This window comes from Furipterus horrens, unplaced genomic scaffold, assembly GCF_987537825.1.
Source record: "Furipterus horrens unplaced genomic scaffold, mFurHor1.1.pri manual_scaffold_17, whole genome shotgun sequence".
In the NCBI taxonomy this organism is placed as follows: Eukaryota; Metazoa; Chordata; class Mammalia; order Chiroptera; family Furipteridae; genus Furipterus; species Furipterus horrens.
The window spans coordinates 57,723,293-57,742,955 of NW_028327187.1; the positions used below are offsets into that span (position 1 = coordinate 57,723,293).

The 19,663-nt window shown below is 42.2% G+C and overlaps 1 protein-coding gene across 1 annotated transcript; it reads right to left on the reverse strand.

Annotated features, from left to right (window-relative positions):
• Positions 1–11,436: 11,436 nt before the first annotated feature.
• LOC149991071 (nuclear RNA export factor 2-like) lies at positions 11,437–18,748 on the reverse strand. Its single transcript, XM_090264069.1, is given in 18 exon segments — positions 11,437–11,623; positions 12,174–12,246; positions 12,804–12,846; positions 12,941–13,056; positions 13,154–13,212; positions 13,340–13,447; positions 13,590–13,645; positions 13,731–13,799; positions 14,276–14,312; positions 16,127–16,236; positions 16,413–16,520; positions 16,636–16,724; positions 16,860–16,929; positions 17,043–17,123; positions 17,238–17,342; positions 17,454–17,537; positions 18,144–18,297; positions 18,513–18,748. Coding segments are annotated over 18 exon segments (1,785 nt in total).
• Positions 18,749–19,663: the final 915 nt, after the last annotated feature.

Genomic DNA, 19,663 nt, shown 5'->3' on the forward strand with positions numbered 1-19,663 from the left:
CCAGACAAATAATGACTAAAAGAGCATATCTCCCCCAAACCAGCATTACAAAAGATGCTAAAGGGATGCTTTAAGAAGATGAACTGGGGTGGGGTGGGGGGGTAATGGAGGGAAAGAAACAGAGTTACAAGGGGAATAAGTCCCAATGAATAAATACCTGTCAGTAATAACCTTAAATGTAAATGGGCTAAATGCTCCAATCTAAAGGCATGGCATAGCTGAATGGATAAGAAAACAGGACCCTCATATATGCTGTCTACAAGAGGCCCACCACAGAACAAAAGATCTGCCCAGACTGAAAGGGAAGGAATGTCAAATGTATTCCAAGCAAATGGATACAGGAAAAAAAAAGCAGGTGTAGCAATACTTACATCAAACAAAATAGGCTTCAGAACAAGTCCGTAACAAAAGACAAAGAAGGTCACTATATAATACTTACGGGATCAGTCCAACAAGAGGATATCAGCTTTGTAAAAATATATGCACCCAATATAGGAGCACCCAAATATATAAGGACTTCAAGAATATCAACAGCAGTACATTCATAGTAGGGGATTTTAACAACCCACTGTCAACAATGGATAGACCGTCCAAACAGAAAAATCAACAAGGATATCGTGGCATTAAATGACACTCTACATCTAATAGACTTATTTGATATTTACAGAACATTTTACTCCAAAGGAGCAAACCATTCTTTTCAAATACACATGGATCATTTTCAAAGATAGACCACATGTTAAAACACAAAACTAGCCTTAACAAATTCAAGAAAATTGAAATTATATCAAGCATCTTCTTCAATCATAATGGCTTGAAGCTAGAAATCAACTTCAAGAAAAAACTCAAAAACATTCAAATATTGGAGACTGAATAACTGTTATTAAATAACGAATGGGTTAACAATTACATCAAGAAAGAAATAACTAGAAGATGGTGGAGGAGTGAGGAGATGCTGCACTTTCTGGCACCCGAGACTCTTCTGCAGTTTGGACTAATTGCAGACAGAACACCTCAGTGAGCAGCTGGACACTGGAAGGAGTTGAGCCTTGGCACTGCTGGATTAGAGAAAACCATCGGGAAAAACCTGTTTGGCTTCCCCAGAGAGAAATTGGTAGGAGAGAGGATCTCTGCCTGCTGGCAGAGACAGGACTGGACCAGATGGCATTGGCACTGAAAGACAAGAAACAGCGTACCACTGTGCACGTGAGAATGTGATTTTCCTTTATATTTTTCTCTTGTGAACTGCAGAGGGGGGAGGAAAGGTTGGGGGTGATATGAGATTCTTGAGGAGTGCAGGTGCAGAAGTGTGCTCACCCATTCCCAAACCCTCCCCTTGGGTTGCGTGTGCACGCGTAGAGAAGTGCTCTCAATCATTGGCCCAGATGCCCGGGGCCGCGCGTCCAGGTGCCCTTCGGGCACACCCCAACAGACATAAGATCAGTGCCCCAACGGGCACAGGGAGGGCCCGCTGGGCACGCAGAAGACCGTGCGCTGACACTCCTGGCCAGCTCCAGTGGGCGCCAGGCTGGAGTGCAGACCACTTGCTCAGGCGCTGCTCCTGACAGCCCAGGCGGGTGTGGGAACGGTGGACAGCTGCCGCGTGGAAACAGTGGGCCGCAGCGACTCACAGACGCTCACTTCCACTGTGCACAAGTGTCCGGGGCCCCGCCCTAAGAGGCTAGAGACCAACTCCCTGAGTGAAGCTCGGCAGGCCTGAGGCTAGTGCTCAGGCCGCCTTGTGTGAGCACAGGGGCACACGCACAAGCACCCCGGCCGGCTCCAACAGGTGCCAAAGGAATGCACCGGCCGCCACGGGCACACACTGCTGCTGTAAGGAACAGAAACTTTTGGCCCGCCTCATTAGACCACCTGTGGATCCAGAAAAGGAAGATGACACATAAAAGCTGAAGTGAGTAAAAACTTTCCTTTTATATATTTTTAATATTTTTATTTCTATTTTAGATTTTATTTGTATTTTATATTTAATTTCTTTTTAATTTTAAACTTAATTTAAATTTTTATATTTTTTAAATTTTTTTACTTAAAAAATATATCTTTAATTTGTTTCATACCATCTCTCCTTCTCATCCTTCCTCTTTAATTTCTGTTTATTTGTTTGTCTAGTTTAGCCTCCCTTTCACACTAAGTAAATAGAATATAACTAGTATATAAATCTAATAATATACAATCCCACTTTCTTACTATATTCTGCATTCTTCCCTCCTTTTCTTTTATTATTAACATACAATGTAAATATTACCTACTGTCTTGCATAGTCTAGACACTACTTGCTACTATTACTAATCTATCATCCCCTCTCTCAAAAATCATATTTTTCTTCCTTAAAAACTCTTATCTATTCTTCTTATAGTATAAAAGCCCTAATCTCTCTAAATTTATATTAATACAGGCTCATTGGCTGATGATAGCGGGATAGAGGGTGGGGGATATTTTTGAGGGTGCGGATTTCCTGCCTGGACTGTGTGTTTATGTTTTCAACAGCATCTCCACAAAAGAACTCAAGACAAAGTGGACAGACTGGCTCTCAATCAACTAGCCAGAGGGAAGATCCTACCAAAGATCATCTGAAATATAACCAGACAGCATAAACAAATGACATAAAGGGTACCCCAAGAACATCAGGCTCAGGAGATCAAAGAGACTGCACCACTGAAACCCCCAGATCTCCTGTAAAGAATCTCATACCACAAAGGTGGGAAGTCAAAGCAGACAAATCCAAAAAACAAAAACAAACAAGAAGAATCCAACATGGTAAGATGCAGAAACAACCTCTCAATGAAAAGAAAAGAGGAATCCCCAGAAAGAGAGGTAGATGAAATAGACATAGCCCAAATGTCAGACACAGAATTCAAAACAATGGTTGTGAAGAAGCTCAATAAATTTGACAACCTTAAAAACAACTATGACAACCTATAAGGAAGTTACCAACAGCTCCAAGAAAATGACAGAAAGCTTACGGAGAACTACACCAGCATAAAAAAGGACATAGAAGTTATTAACAAGAATCAGGAAGAAATGATGAATACAATCTCTGAACTGAAAAACACAGTAGAATCAATCCAAAGCAGGCTAAACGAAGCAGAGGATCACATCAGAGTTAGAGGACTATGTAGAAAAAAAAACTCCCAGACAACACAACAAAATGAAAAAAGATTGAAAAACTATGAACAAGATGTAAGGGAATTACAGGATAGCATGAGAAGAAACAATCTCAGCATCATCGAAATAAGAGAAGGAGAAGAGGAGCATGGAATAGAAAAGCCGATAGGAGAAATACTGACAGAAAATTTTCCCAACCTGATGAGAGAAAATGTTATGGAAGTTCAAGAAGCACAGAGAGTCCCAATGAAGATGAACCAAAAAAAACCCACTCCAAGGCACATCATAATTAAAATGGCAACATTCAAAGACAAAGAGAGAATCCTAAAAGCAGCAAGAGAAAAACAGCAAATAACATACAAGGGAGCTCCGATAAGGCCATTGACTGATTTCTCAATAGAAACACTACAAGCCACAAGGGAATGGTCAAAAATATTTCAAGCAATGAAAAAATAAGGCCTACAACCAAGAATACTCTACCCAGCAAGTCTCTCATTCAAATTTGAAGGTGAAATAAGAAGTTTCCCATAAAAAGGAAGACTAAAAGAATACATCTCCACCAAACCAGCATTGCAAGAGATGCTAAAGGAAATGTTTTAATAAAAAGAAGAAAAAAAGAGGAGAGGAACAGAGGTACAAAGGGAAATGAATAAATACATGTCAATAATAAACTTAAATGTAAATGGATTAAATGCTCCAATTAAAAGACATAGGGTAACGGAATGGATAAGAAAACAGGACCCACATATTTGCTATCTAAAAGAAACACACCTCAAAACAAAATATTTACATAGACTGAAAGTAAAGGGATATAAAAAAGTATTCTAAGCAAACGGACATTAAAAAAAAGCTGGGGTAGCAGTACTCATATCAGACAAAACGGATTTCAAAGCAAGGGCAATAAAAAGAGACAAAGAAGGACATTTCATAATACTTAAGGGAACAATCCATCAAGAAGATATAACACTGATAAACATATATGCACCCAACATAGGAGCACCCAAATACATAAAAAAATACTAGAAGACCACAAAAAGGATATTAACAGCAATACACTCATAGTAGGGGACTTTAACACTCCATTATCAACAATAGACAGATCTTCAAAGCAAAGAAACACCAAGGATATACAGGCATTGAGCAACACACTAAACCACAAGGACTTAACTGATATATATAGAACTTTTCACTCCAAAGAAGCAAAATATACAATCTTTTCAAATGCACGAGGTATTTTCAAAGCTAGGCCACATGACAGGACACAAAACAAGCGTCAACAAATTCAAGAAAACTGAAATCATATCAAGCATATTTTCAGACCACAATGCCTTGAAACTAGAAATCAACCTCAGAGAAAAAAATCAAAGACACCCAAACTCATAGGCAATGAATAACACGCTATTAAATAATGAATGGATTAACAATGACATCAAAGAAGAAATCAAGAAATTTCTGGAAACTTATAATAATGAACACACAACAGCCCAAAACCTATGGGACATAGCAAAAGCAGTCCTAAAAGGGAAGTTCATAGCAATACAGGCATATCTGAAAAGGATAGAAAAATCTCAAATAAAAAATCTAACCCTAAAGCTACAAGAACTAGAACAACAGCAACAAACAAAGCCTAGGGCAACAAGAAGGATGGAAATCATCAAGATAAGAGCAGAATTAAATGACATAGAGACCAAACAAACAATTCAAAAGATCAACAAAACTAGGAGCTGGTTCTTCAAAAAAATAAAATCAACAAGCCTCTAGCCAGGCTCATCAAGAAAAAAAGAGAGAAGACACAAATAAACAAAATCAGAAATGAAAGAGGAGCAATCACGACTGATACCACAGAAATACAAAGGATTGTAAGAAATTACAACAAACAACTGTACGGCAAGAAGTTTGACAACCTAGAAGAAATGAACAAATTTCTAGAAACAGATAACTTTCCAAAACTGAATCAAGAAGAAGTAAAAGTCTCAACACACCAATAACAAAGAAGGAAATTGAAACAGTAATCAAAAATCTCCCTGCACACAAAAGCCCTGAACCGGATGGCTTCACAAGTGAATTCTACAAAACATTTAGGGAAGACCTAACTCCTACCCTCCCCAAACTATTCCAAAAACTCCAAGAAGAGGGAAAAATCCCAAACTCTTTCTATAAAGTCAGTATTACCCTAATTCCAAAACCAGGTCAAGACACAACAAAGAATGAAAAATACAGGCTAACATAACTGATGAACATAGATGCTAAAATCCTCAACAAAATATTGGCAAACAGGATCCAGCAATACATCAAAAAGATTATACACCACGATCAAGTGGGATTAATCCAAGGGATGCAAGGATGGTTTAATATTTGCAAATCAATAAATATAATACACCACCTAAACAAAATGAAAGACAAAAATCACATGATCATATCAATAGATGCAGAAAAAGCATTTGATAAAGTATAACACCTATTTATGATGAAAACACTCAGCAAAATGGGAATAGAGGGAGCATACCTTAACATCATTAAGGCTATATATGAGAAACCCGAAGCCAACATCATACTCAATGGACAAAAACTGAAAGCATTCCCCCTGAAATCAGGAACAAGACAAGGCTGCCCACTCTCTCCACTCCTATTCAACGTAGTGTTGGAAGTCCTAGCCACAGCAATCAGACAAGAAAAAGAAATAAAAAGCATCCAAATTGGGAAAGAAGAGGTAAAACTATCATTATATGCAGATGACATGATAGTATACCTAGAAAACCCTATAAACTCCACTAAAAGACTACTCGATATAATAAGTGAATTTGGCAAAATAACAGGGTACAAAATAAATATACAGAAATCAAAGGCATTTCTGTACACAAACAATAAAATATCAGAGACAGAGACAAAAAAGAAAATATCATTTACTATAGCAACAAGAAAAATAAAGTACGTAGGAGTAAACTTAACCAAAGAGATAAAAGACCTGTACTCTGAAATTATGTAACATTGAAAAAAGAAATTAAGTAAGATACAAATAAATGGAAGCAAATACCATGTTCTTCCATGGGATGAATCAACATCATCAAAATGGCCATACTACCCAAAGCAATTTACAGATTCAATGTAATCCTATTAAAATACCAATGACATATTTCACAGACCTAGAACAAATATTCCAAAAATTCATATGGAACCAAAAAAGAACCCAAATAGCAAAAGCAATCTTGAGACGGAAGAACACAGCAGGAGAAATCACAACAGCAGACATCAAACAATACTACAAAGCCACTGTGATCAAAACAGTCTGGTCCTGGCATAAGAACCAACATATAGATCAGTGGAACAGAATAGAGAGCCCAGAAATAAACCCAGGCCCCTATAGTCAAGTAATATTTGATAAAGGAGGAAGGAACATAAAATGGAGTGAGAAGAGCCTCTTTAACAAATGGTGCTGGGAGAACTGGACAGGGACATCCCAAAAAATAAAACCAGACCACCAACTTACACTACACACAAGAATAAACTCAAGATGGATCAAAGACTTAAATGTAAGCTGTGACACCATAAGAGTCTTAGAGGAAAACATAGGCAGTAAAATTTCAGATATCCCACATAACAATATTTTCATAGTTACATCTCCTAAGGCAAAAGAAATAAAGGAAAAAATAAACAAATGGGACTCCATCAAGCTAAAGAGTTTCTGCTCAGCAAAAGAAAACATCAGCAAGATGAAAAGGAAACTAACCATATGGGAAAACATATTTGCCAATGACATCACAGACAGGGGACTGATCTCCAAAATATATAAAGAGCTTATACGACTCAACAACAAGAAAACAAACAACCCAATTAAAAAATGGGCAAAGGACCTGAATAAACACTTCTCCAAAGAGGATATACAGAAGGTCCATAGACACATGAAAAAATGCTCATCATCACTAGCCATCAGAGAGATGCAAATAAAAACCACGGTGAGATACCACTTTACACCAGTCAGAATGGCCATCATCAAAAAATAAACAAACAACAAGTGCTGGCAAGGATGTGGAGAAAGGAGAACCCTGCTGCACTGTTGGTGGGAATGCAGACTGGTGCAGCCACTATGGAAAACAGTATGGAATTACCTCAAAAAACTAAAAATGGAACTGCCTTTTGAACCAGCGATTCCACTGTTTGGATTATACCCCAAAAATTCTAAAACCCTAATTCAAAAGAACTTATGCACCCCTATGTTCATAGCAGCACTGTTTACAATAGCTAAATCCTGGAAACAGCCTAAGTGCCCATCTGTAGATGAGTGGATCAAAAAACAGTGGTACATTTCCACAATGGAATACTATGTAACAGAGAGTAAGAAGGAACTCCTGCAATTTGCGACAACATGGATGAAACTAGAGAGAATCATGCAAATAAGCCAGTCAAAGAAAGAAAAATACTATATGATATCACCTAATACAGGAAACTAAAGAACAACATAAACAAACGAACTGAGTAGGACAAGGAGCAGAATAGCAGGCAATATGGGGGAGGGAGAGAAGTGGAATAAGTAAGGGAAGGATTTAGTCAAGGAACGTGTATAAGTGACTCATGGACATGGACAACGGGGAGGGATATGATTGTGGGAGAAGGGGTGGGCTGGGTGGGGGAGAGCAATGGGGGAAAAATGGGACAACTGTAATTGAAAAACCAGAAAATAAAATTAAAAAAAAAAAAGAAAGAAATCTAAAAATATATGGAAACAAATGAAAATGAACACACAACAGGCCAAAACCTATTGGAGACAGTAAAGCCAGTCCAGAGAGGTAAGTTCTTAGCAATACAGGCCTACCCAAAGAAGACAGAAAAATCGCAAATAAACAACCTAACCCTACACCTAAAAGAACTAGAGGCACAATAAATGCCAGAGTGAGCAAAAGGAAGGAAACAATCAAGATAAGAGCAGAATTAAATGACATAGAGACTAAAAAATAATTCAAAAGATCAATGAACCCAGGTTCTGGTTCTTTGAAAAGATAAACAAAATGACAAACCTTTACTGATCAAGAAAATAAGAGAGAGGACCCAAATAAATAAAATCAGAAATGAAAGAATAGAAGTAGCAACTGATACCATGGAAATACAAACGACTGTAAGAAATTACTATGAAGTACTATATGACAAGAAATTGGACAATCCGGGTGAAATGGACAAGTTTCTGGAAACGTACAATCTTCCAAAACTGAATCAAGAACAGAGCCCCCCAAAAAACCCATGTGTCTATGGTCAATTAATATCTGACAAAGGGGCACAAGCATACAATGGAGTAAAGATAATCTCTTCAACTAATGGGGCTAGGTGAACTGGACAAGGACATGCAAAAAAATGAAACTAGACGACCAACTTACATCATACACCAGAATAAACTCAAAATGAATAAAAGACTTGAAGACAAGTCATGGTACCATAAAATTACCAGTAGAAAAGATAAGCAGTAAAATTTGAGACATCTCATAGAGCAATATTTTTGCTGACATATCTCCTAGAGCAAGGGAAATAAAGAAAAAAATAAGAAAATGGGACTACATCAAATTTGAAATCTCTGCACAGTTAAAGAAACCATCATTAAAATGAAAAGGGTACCAGTTGTATTGGAGAACATATTTGCCAATGATACATTGGACAAGGGTTTAATCTCCAAAGTATATAAAGAACTCATATGACTGAACACCAGGAAGACAAAAAAATCCAATTAAAAAGTGGGCAAAGAAACTGAATTGACACTTCTCTAAGGAGGACATACAGAGGGCCCATAGGTATATGAAAAAATGCTCAACATCACTAGCCATCAGAAAGATGCAAATTAAAACCACAATGAGCTGTCACCTCACACCTGTTAGAATGGCCATCGTTAATGCATCAACAAACAACAAGTGCTGGTGAGGATGTGGAGAAAAGGGAACCCTAACATACTGTTGGTGGGAATGCAAAGTGGTGCAGCCACTATGAAAAATAGTATGGAATTTCCTCAAAAAATTAAAAGTGGAACTACCTTTTGACCCAGCAACTCCACTGCTGGATATATACCCTAAGACTCCCAAAACACCAATTCAAAAGAATCTATGCACCCCTATGTTCATAGCAGCACTATTTACAATAGCCAAGTGCTGGAAACAGCTTAAGTGCCTATCAGTAAATGAGTGGATTAAAAAACTGTGCTACATTTACACAATGGAATAGTTAGTACACAGCAGAAAGAAAGAAGGAATTCTTACTATTTGCAATAGCATGGCTGGAACTCTAAACTATTATGCTAAGTGAAATAATCCAGTTGATGAAAATACCACATGATCTCACTTATAAAAGGAACGTAATTAACAAAATAAACTAATCAGCAAAATAGAACTAGAGGTTTAGAATCCCTGAATAGACTGACAGCTGCCAGTGTGAGCGGGCATCGGGGGAATGGTGGAAAGAAGGGTAAGGGACTAGTCAAAGAACATGTATGGATAACCTATGGACATGAACAATAGTGTTGTTTGACTCTGGGAGTCGGGGGTGGGCTGGGCAGAGGGCAAAGGGAAAAAAATTTGGACAACTGTAATAGAACAAACAGTAGTAAAAAAAAGGTTAGGAATGTAGGGCCAGCGAGAAGCTATGCTTTGGTATAGATGGCAGCATGAGAGAAACTTGTGATGATGTAACAGTTTTGTATCATGCTGTGGTGACTGTTACATAACCTACATAGCTGATAAAAGTGCATTTAAATGAGTGCATGTAAAACTGGTGAAATCTTAGTAAGCTATGTGGACTGTACCAAGGGCCATTTCCTGGTTTGATATTGTCCTATAGTGATGCAAGATGTTATTCCTGGGAGAAGGTGAGTCAGGGGTATACATGACCTCCCTGCACAATTTTTGAAACTTCTGGTGAATCAATAAATATTTCAATATACAGTTAAAACAACATAACACCTGTGGAAAAAATAGGGTTAGGTACACAATGCCCCAAAACTGAGTGACACCTTAAAAATAAGATGAGGAGCTAATTAAATGGTTTTCATGGTTCTTAAATCAATATAAGGGGGATAAATGATCATGGAAAAATACAAAAAATGAAATCCATAAATACTACAATAAACATGGCACTCTATTTGATAAAGATGTTAAACTTGTTTATAGAAGTGAGTGTCACAGCTTGTGAGTAACTGTAAAGTGGTGAGGAGGTTATCTGGATACAGGAAGCAAAGCATGGATTTTAAGGGAGTCCAAGAATGGAGTACCTAGTCTATAATTTTAAAGCACTGTGCAGGCCTGATACAAATGCTAGAGACTACCATGGATGAAGGGGGAGACTGGACCTTCTGGTCCTGGCCCAGTTGGCTCATGGTTGGAACAGAGGAAGAGCAATCCAAGACAGAAAACGTACAATGTGCAATGTAACTTTAATATGAAAATAAACAAGGATCTGCAGTGGGGAAAATGTAGAACAACTGGCAGGCATCAAGGTAAACTTTGGCTTCCTGGTCAGTTGGGCTCCAACCTTAGTCATGGGTACGGCCTCGGGTTAGAAGAAAGATATAACAAATATCATGAGGATGAAAATGTGAACACCTGCAGTCTCCTTTCCCAGGCTTTGTTTACAAGATCCTAGATCACTGCGGGAGGCCTCATCTGGGATCTTGCTGTTTATCTGCAGGAAGTGAAGAGACAGCATCGGAAAAACAGTACAGCCAGGCACGCTGAGAGTCATCCTCAGGCCACCTGACTTCTATTCACTTAGCCTTGCTGAAACCATGGAGACCCGTTTCCTTTCACCAATGAATTCTTAGACTTTGTTTTTTCATGAAGAATTTTAAGTACTGGGGTTGGGGAGGAAAGATGATCTCCATGAGGACCAAACTGGACACAATGTTAGTGCTTAATCTAAGCTATACAAGAAAGCCTCCACATTTACCAAGCTGTATGCCCCAGAATGACCAGGTGGCACTGCATGTAATGCTGAAGAGGTAGTGAAAAGGCAAATATCTATCAATAATAATAGCTTATGGCCTACTAGAACTCAATTGTTTAATATACAGATCTTAGCAGGAACAAGGTAGCTTAACAAATACTGAGAGGAAACTATGCTGGTGTTAATAATTAATAAACAAAAGCAGTTTCAAAACAGTATGCACAGTAGGAAAAACAGGATTTTATGATATATTTAAATGTATTAGTATAAAATGAAGATATTTTTCACATGTAAACTTTTGTTAAGAAAAAATAAACAGACCTAAAATCAGTACCTGCAAGTTCCCACTATTCAATCCTCTGCTCCTCCCAACCCCCTCAAATCCCCATGCAGACCCAGCACTCACTTCTGAGACCACTAGAGGCTCATCTGAGACAGGCTGAAGGAAACCTGCATCATTTCCTCCTGCTCCTGAGAGAGGGTGGGCTTAGAACTGCAGTAGGGTGTGGGCACGTGGGTGGACAGTGCACTCTGAGTCTTCTTGGGGGTGGCATCCCTCACAAACAGCTCCTCATTCATGACATACAGACTGGAAAAAAATGGAACCTCAGACAACTGACAGATGGACAGTCACCCCACACCCTCAACAATGATCCTGCTTCCATGGCCACTCAGCAAGGAGATTCTTCCATAGCCTGACTATGCCTACCCACCAGATACCTTGCCTGGTAGCTCTGCCATTCCCACTGAGATCACTGTTGGAGAGAACACCTACCAGCTTCACTAGATTTGTATGTCTAACTTCATTGTATTTACTCTGTGAAACAGCCCAGGGGAGAACACAGTCTAAACCCATTTTTAGGGGGAGACATAGTGCCAGAAAGAGACTTCATGTGATTTCACTAAGGTACAAATCTAGTTAGTGTTGGGGTAATGAAGAGAACCTAAAAGAAATATGAAACACTTTCAGTGTTCTAACTCCAGAGCCCATGCTCTTAACCCCAATGCCGAACTGTTCCTTGGATCTACCTATTGGCTTCCCACAACACCGAGAAAACACCGAGGACCTGCACTGCCACATTCCCACACTCCTGAGCTCAGGCTGGGCTGCCTGTTTCCACCTAGAGCACGGCACTCACCTGGAACTGCTTGAAGAGGTAGCAATGAAGGTCCGGGTGAAGGCACGTACAGAACCCTGAGAACTTCCTTCCACTTCAAGAAATACAACAATACCCCCTTAGAGTCACAATGCTTCACACATTCAGACTGTGTTGCCCAGTTAGGGTCAGACTCCATACATTCTCAAGAGGAAAGCTGTTCACTGGGAGTCAGGGTGTCAGGAATGGGGAGGGCAAAAATAGGAGCAGTGTGCTCCCACTGACATGCACCCTACTATGTCCCAAGACAACCACTTCACAAGTTCATTTCATTCATTTTTTGCGGCTACACAAGAGGTAGGTATTATTAGCCCCATTTTGCAAAAATGAAAAAGAAGAGTTATGTGTAACTGGCCCAAGTTCTCAGAGTAAGGATCTGGGATGACAGCCATCAAACCACACACCTGGGTCCCTAACACCCCAGCTGTGCGGGGCTAACAGGCATGGATGCAGGTCAGACCAGGGTGGGTTGGAGGCAGAGTGGAGGCAGGAGAACACAGAGGAAATAGGAAAAAGGGGAAGGGATCCAGGAAGTTGGGAGAGTTCTGAGAGAGATCCCAGCCTGCAGAAGGCACAAGTGGGGCATCTGGAGTGGGGACTACACACACTCACCTTCCTTGAACACTCCGTTGACACAGAAGCAGATAAGGCTTTCCTGAAAGAGAAGGGTGCAGGTGCTCCATCACCGTCTACACCTCTCACCCACCTGCATCCTTCTGGGCCAGCCAAAGGGAGAAAACAATTCTCACCGACTGGAACCACATGTCCAAGATGAAGGAGCTGAGGTCATGCTGAGTTTTGGGCAATGCACAGAGTGAGCACACAATGTCACGTTTTGTATGTTTCAGCAGCTGAAAGCGCAGGTCTGTGCAGGGGAGGACAGCAAACTTCACACCCTGGGCCTTATGACTGACCCTTTCATGCCCCTATTCCCTGCCCAATCTTCCCCATCCCACACGCACTGGGGTCCTTGAGGTTCTTCATATTCCTGTTATCCTTGAAGTACTCAAACAAGCTGCATCTAGGAGAAAAACAAAAACAAAAAAGAGGAGGTGGTGATCTGGCCAGTGTGGATGTTCCCATGAGCAGGCCGGTGTCTGCTGGGGAGCCACACAGCCCAAGAGAAGAATCTGAGCTGTGATACTCACAGGTCTGGGTTGTTGGGGTTGAAGGGAATGGTGAGGGAGAAGCAGGCCTCATCATGATAAGCACCGAGGAGACGCTGTCTGTCCCCAGAATCATAGATCAAGTAATATCTGCAAGAGGACAATGAAGACAGTGTATCTCCATGGTCTGGACCTCAAATGGGACTTGAAAACTCTCATGAGCAGACCTATCCTTGCATAGCCCAGTCTGTTCCAGCCCTCCCCCATTCCTGGTGGTCCCAGGGGTACTTACTGCTGCAGAAATTGCAGCACTCGACTCTTCACAACCTGAGGTTCTTTACAGCTGTCCTGGAATCAAAGACATTTGAGGCAATGTGGCTGATAAAGGCCTCCTTTGCATTAAATACCCCAAATGTTGATCTTTCTCCCTCACCTTGTAGGGCTTTATTTTGTAGGGTCTGTCAATGTCAGCGGTAATTGGTGCAGATAAATCCTGGCCATCCTGGAGAAGGGAAGAGAAAGTTAGCAGTGTAGACCAGGAAGGTGGCTCCAGATAAGTAGGGGAAAGGATGGGTCCAGGAGACAGTGAAGATCAGAGGTCAGGAGTAAAAGGACACTGGAAATTCCATGAGCAAGATTATAGTGGAGGTCTGCATCATGAGGTCCTAGAAGTCTCTACTCATATATGCAGCTTTTGTGTTTGTGCACATGTGTGTGCCTGTTTCTCTCCTTCTCTCCCTCCTTCCCTTCTTCCCTCCTTTCCTTCCTCCTCCCCTCCCTGTTTATCTCTTTCTTTATGTGTATGTGAGTGTATATATTTTTGCCGTGATCATATTCATGTCTTTTTTAGAAGTCTATGTCCCCCTAAATGGACAAGGGTCTGAGGCAAACATGTAATTTAGACAAGACTCAAAGTGCTTGGGGGCAGGTGTGAGGTTGTCGATGTTAAGAGAGACAAAGAAGAACAAAGGCACTTACCAAGCGTAACAACTTGGGGAAACATTTCTTGATGTCACTGTCCAAATCCAAAAAGAGAAAGTGGTTGATAGTTTGGGTTGTAATGCTTCCATTTAGTTACAACACTCATGGCACGAACAGAAAGAGGTGTTCTACCCACACAGCAACCCCTTTTGCCCTCCTCAGCCTCTGATTTCAAGGGCTCTGGGTCCACTTCCCTGCTGTATGCTGACCATCTGCCATATGAAATCTCAGAAATGGACAGTCTCCTCATCTCTCTCAACACCTGCACATTCATATTACCTCCCTTCCTTCTGCCCTCCCCCTCTCTCTCCCTCTCCATCCTGCTGGTTAGCTCCTATTTAGAGGGCCCTGATTCCACTCTCCAGTGCCACAAGACACAGCATTTGGATCCCAGACTCCAGGGCCTCTTCTCCTTCCCTGCCACCCTTTCTTCCTCCTGGTCCTCAGTGAAGGCTTCAAAGAAATTGGAATGGGATAGGAGCCCAGTGATCTGCTGCCTCACTAGGGGTCCAGCATCCTGCCAGGACCAGGGCCTGCCCCAGGCATGGCCCAGGATTCTGGGGCAGGGAGGTGAGTGAGTGAGGAGGGATCAGGAGGCAGGAAGGAAAAGGCATGCGAAGAAGACAGAAAGGGAGTGAAGATGGGAGCAGAGATTGGGAGGACAGGGGAGTAGAGGCAAAGGAGAAAGGGGAAATAAGCAAAGGGAAAGACACTGCTTTGGCAGTGAGGGATGGGGGTCAGATAAGGAGAAAGAAGAAAGGGAAAATGACTCTCCTGCTGCAGCCCTTTCCTTCATCTGTCCTAGGCTGGCCCTGGGTCTCCAGGTGGGAGTGGAAGTCATGCACTTGGTGGCCTAAGGGCTGTGGGATGCTGGTTGAGCCTTTGTCAACTGTGGGAGCTCAGTCTGAATTGAGAGTCGGAAATACAGCTGCCACGGAGTCAGGAGACCCTCCCCAGAAGGAGTCAAGGTCAGGCCCCAGCTCAGCATGAGGCTGGAGGTCTGTAACCACTCTTGTGATCACCACCTTCTCCTTATGGCACTCATGCACCTGTGCTGGTATTGGTTGCTTTTTTGCCTGAGGAATCCTTCCTCTGTCTGGGTACCCAGGGCTCCTCTGAAGGACCAGGCAGGTGATGTGATGTGTGGAGGGAGGGGCAGTGCCCCTGAGAGGACTGTCTTTCTGTCTTTTCAACCGCCTCTGCCACCTGCCTTCCACTGCTGCCTCAGGAGGCCCTCTGCTCACTGATGCTGGCTCACTTATGACTCCAACTCAGGGAACACTGTATTCTCCCAAGGGTACCCCATCCCCTGGTACTGCACTAAAGGAACTGATGTCATGATGACAACCACCTTGGCATGGGATGGGAATGTCCCCATGTCAACCTGGGATTCGAGGGGAGACCCTTTTGAAGGAGGGGAAAGAATGTTTCTCCCACAATAGGATAGGAATCCTCTATATCATCTCAGAAGCAAGAAGGCCTGTCTCAGCCTGACTCGGCGGTGGAGGATGTTTCCCAGTCCACGTCACAGTATCTGCCTTGAGGTTCAACACTCCTAGTCCTGGTAAGGAGGGGAAGCCCCACATCCTAGAGCACACTCATGGGTGGGCATGCTAGAGAAAACCAGATGCAGAGTCAGGAATCAGACCCCAGACGAGGAGAACAGGTGAGCATGTCAGAGGAAGAATAGGGACCTCTAAGCACAGGCGAGGGACACAGAAAAGAGAAGTTGGGGCTTGTGTCCTCTCAGAGGACCAGGGCTGCCACCTTCTGTGGTGGGGTATGTTCTGTGGTTGGGCTCCCAGGGGTCAAAGGTCCCCAGGAAGTGTGACAGGACTTCACACTGACCTTACGTAGGTGGATTGGTCTGGGAAAGTGTCACACAAGGGGTTCCCTTCTAGCCACAGCTCTTTGAGATTCAGGCCTTTGATCTTCCCCAACTCCCAGGTGGAGTTTATCTGAAAAATATAGGGATGAAATTAAAAAACAGTCCCCAGGAGAGAGGGACTTCCAAGCCCCTTCTCCCACAACACCCTCCTTTCCCCATCAGTTCCTTTGCCTGCCTGTCATCATCATTCTGATAACCACCACCCACCACTCTCAACCCAACCTTGTTCTGGCTCCCTCTTCTCACCTCATTTTCAGATAGGTTCAGAATCTTGATTGCGGGCGCTATCTGTACAATGTCAGATAGGCCATCCAGCTGGCGCAGTTTGTTCTTGCGCAAGTTCAAGGACAACAGCTTTACGAAAGAAGAGTTAGAGTGACAGTGACTATTTAGGACCTTGGAGACAAATTTGCTCTTCATCCAATCGTTCCACCCCAACCATAACACCAGAAATGACCTAAGGCTTCACCTCTTGGAAATGCTTTTCAATGATCTGCACGGTGGCAGTCATGCAGTTTCTTCGATTCAGGATTATATCAATATCATGATGTGCAAAATCTTCAAGGGGAGAGAAGGGAATCAGAGAGGTCCATGGGAAGAATCAAACCTTCCCTATATTACCATCCTTAAGTCTCCCTCCCAGCCAGAACCCCCTTCCCTCACCTGTCCCAGAATTACTATTGTCAGTCATACCTGGGTCATAGCGTAGACTCTGGAGATCAAGAGCTTTCTGAGAGACGTCATATCGTTTGCTCATGGTCAGCTGCAGAGGGAGATGGAGACTGAATTCTGAGGTTGTGGTGGTGACAGGGAAATTGGGGTTGGAGGAGGAACAGGTGGTTCTGGGGTATGCATATACCCTTGAGACTGTGTTACCTTTAGCCGCTCCATTTTTTCTGGCTCCAACTTTTCCTGCACTGAGTATGGTTCAGAAGAATTATTGACAAAGATACGTATCTGCAGGAAAAAAAGGAGGGGTAAGCACCAGGAACTCTAGTTCCAAAGAAGCTGAGGAGCTCTGCCTGTCCTCCTGCCTCAGGACTAAGTACAAATAATGCCCTCAATACACACCCTTTTGTTATTCTCATCACAAATCTTGTAGCTGACATCCATCAATGCAGAGGCAGTGCTAGCATCCTGGACAAAGAACAGGGCCCGGTGTTGAACATAGTGGAACTATAGCGATTGAAGGGAACAACAATAGTGTCAGAGGACTATAGCCCCAGCTGAGCCAGATCTTTCTCCCTTCCCTGTGCCCCCTCATCTGGCTTCACCATCCTTTCTTACATCCACTGGAGTGAAGGGGACACTGCAATGGCTCTGGATTGAATTCAATAGCCATGTCTTGTCATACGTTTTTCCACAGGGAATCTAAAGGTCAAAAGAAGGTTACAGTGACAGGAGGACCAACATGGAATAAGGCTGGAGAACAGACCCCCAACACAGTATTTTTCCAAACTTCGACTCAGCTTTAAAGGGCTTTTGAAGAAGGGATCACTAGCATGATATCTTGTTTGTGCCAAATACAGAGTTCTTAAATCCATTATCTCACCATTCAAAGCTGTCCTCCCCACAATCAACTTAAAATGTTAGATTTTCCTCCTTTTATAAAGTTCCAGGAGATCCTATCTAGGACACTCGCCTCTCTGAGAAGCTTTCTAGAGACTCGAGCCCCCATCTCCCACACTCAGCTTGAGCCACACTGAGACATCCAGTGTGAACTTGCTCCATTTCCTCAGTAGTAGTTCCACCTTTGCCTTTACACAGCCTCCTCTGTTTTACATACGGTCAGTCTGTTTCCTTATATTGCTTCTCTGAATTTGCCCTTAGATGAGTAAGAATGTTAATTCCTAATCACAAAAAGGAAAAATTGTAAGCTGTCCCCAGGAAAGTACTGAGTGTCTCTACATGAGACCAATGGAAGCCCACTGACCTTTCTCTCCTGCCCACTCCATACATTGTTTTCAGGACACTCACTGTGATCTTGAACCAAGCAGACTGGGTTTCATGTTGTGTGTCTTCCCCAATTACTCTCTTGAGATGTTTTCTATTACTACACAGAGTGACACAGATCTGGCCTTCATTGTGCCATTTTACTCTCCTCTTGTCGTGTCCCACAGTATATGGAGTGCTGTGGAGAAGGAGATTGGCCATAAATGCTAAGAAAGTATTTTACACACTCTTGCTTCTCTGACACCAGGACTACAGTTGGTGAACCATGATTTCACTTCTAGCACTCTTCAGTTTTCCAGTGAGAGAAGAAAAAAAAAAAAAAAACATGGAGAGCAAATGAGTTGCATGGTCCTATGGGCTGCTACATGCAAACCAGGCTGCCCAGTCACTTACTGTCTTACATGGTGCTTCTGGACACCCCTTATCTCCATGTTTCCATCATCCTTCTGGAGGTGTGAAGGTCGACGCTTATATATACCATGCTGATAATGAGGATTCCTGTTGTCAAAATCACCTTGAAAAGAACGCCAATCTTTCTTTCTTCCTTGATGTGAACTACCACCATCATTGTCCTCTGAAACAAGGAACAAATATGCAAGTTTGGAGACATGTCTGTGCCCACCTATCATGTACCATTTCTTAGGCTATCACCATGGTAGGGCAAGCAAAGTGCCAACTTGCCTTAAGGGACAGTCCCTCAGACCCCAGAAAGGAAACTCCTCTGCCTGTCCAGATAGGAGAGTCTTATCTGACAGATGATGCTAGCAGGGGACTAATCGTGCAGGATGAAGAAGAGCAGGATGAAGAGGAGGAGGAGAGAAGGGAAAAGAAGGAGGAAACTATTTTGAAGCATTTTTTTTTAATGGAGCAGGATTTATAAAGAACAGAGGTGTAAGCATCCATGGGTTAGACTGGATGCCAGCCATACATCAGGAAAGCATGTGAATCTTGCCTTCCTCAGGGCTCTCTAATTACCCCACCAATACACAGGAAGCAATCTCTCTCATGCTTCCCAAACCCAATCAGCCACCAAGCAATTCAACTAACACTCAGCAAGCTGTGCTTCCTTTGCTGGTGTAGTACAAGCTTTAATGTCAGGTGGAACAGAAGTAACAGCCTCCTAAACTGTCTCCCTCCCTCCAGCCTTGCTCCAAACAATACTCTATTTGAAATATCTAGAGTGAGCTTTCTGTTTTCCCAGTCTGAAATGCTTTTGAATTCAGGAGACAATTCTTTCTAACCTCAGCTCCTCTATAACATGGGTCTGAATGACAAACTGGAATGGTATTTAACTTCCATTTCCCAATCTCTATAGATACTTCTTTTCTCTTTCTATGATTTATTCCTAACTTGATCCCTTTATGGTCTGAGAATATACTCTGTGTAATTTTGATTTTTAAACTCGTGGAAGTTTTTTTGGTGGCCCAGGATATGGCCTGTCTTGATGACTGTTTCAGACACACCTGAAAAATATTGTACTTTGCTGCTCCTGTTGGATGGAGGGTTCTATTTCTCAGGTAGATCCTGTTAGTTTACTGTGTTAT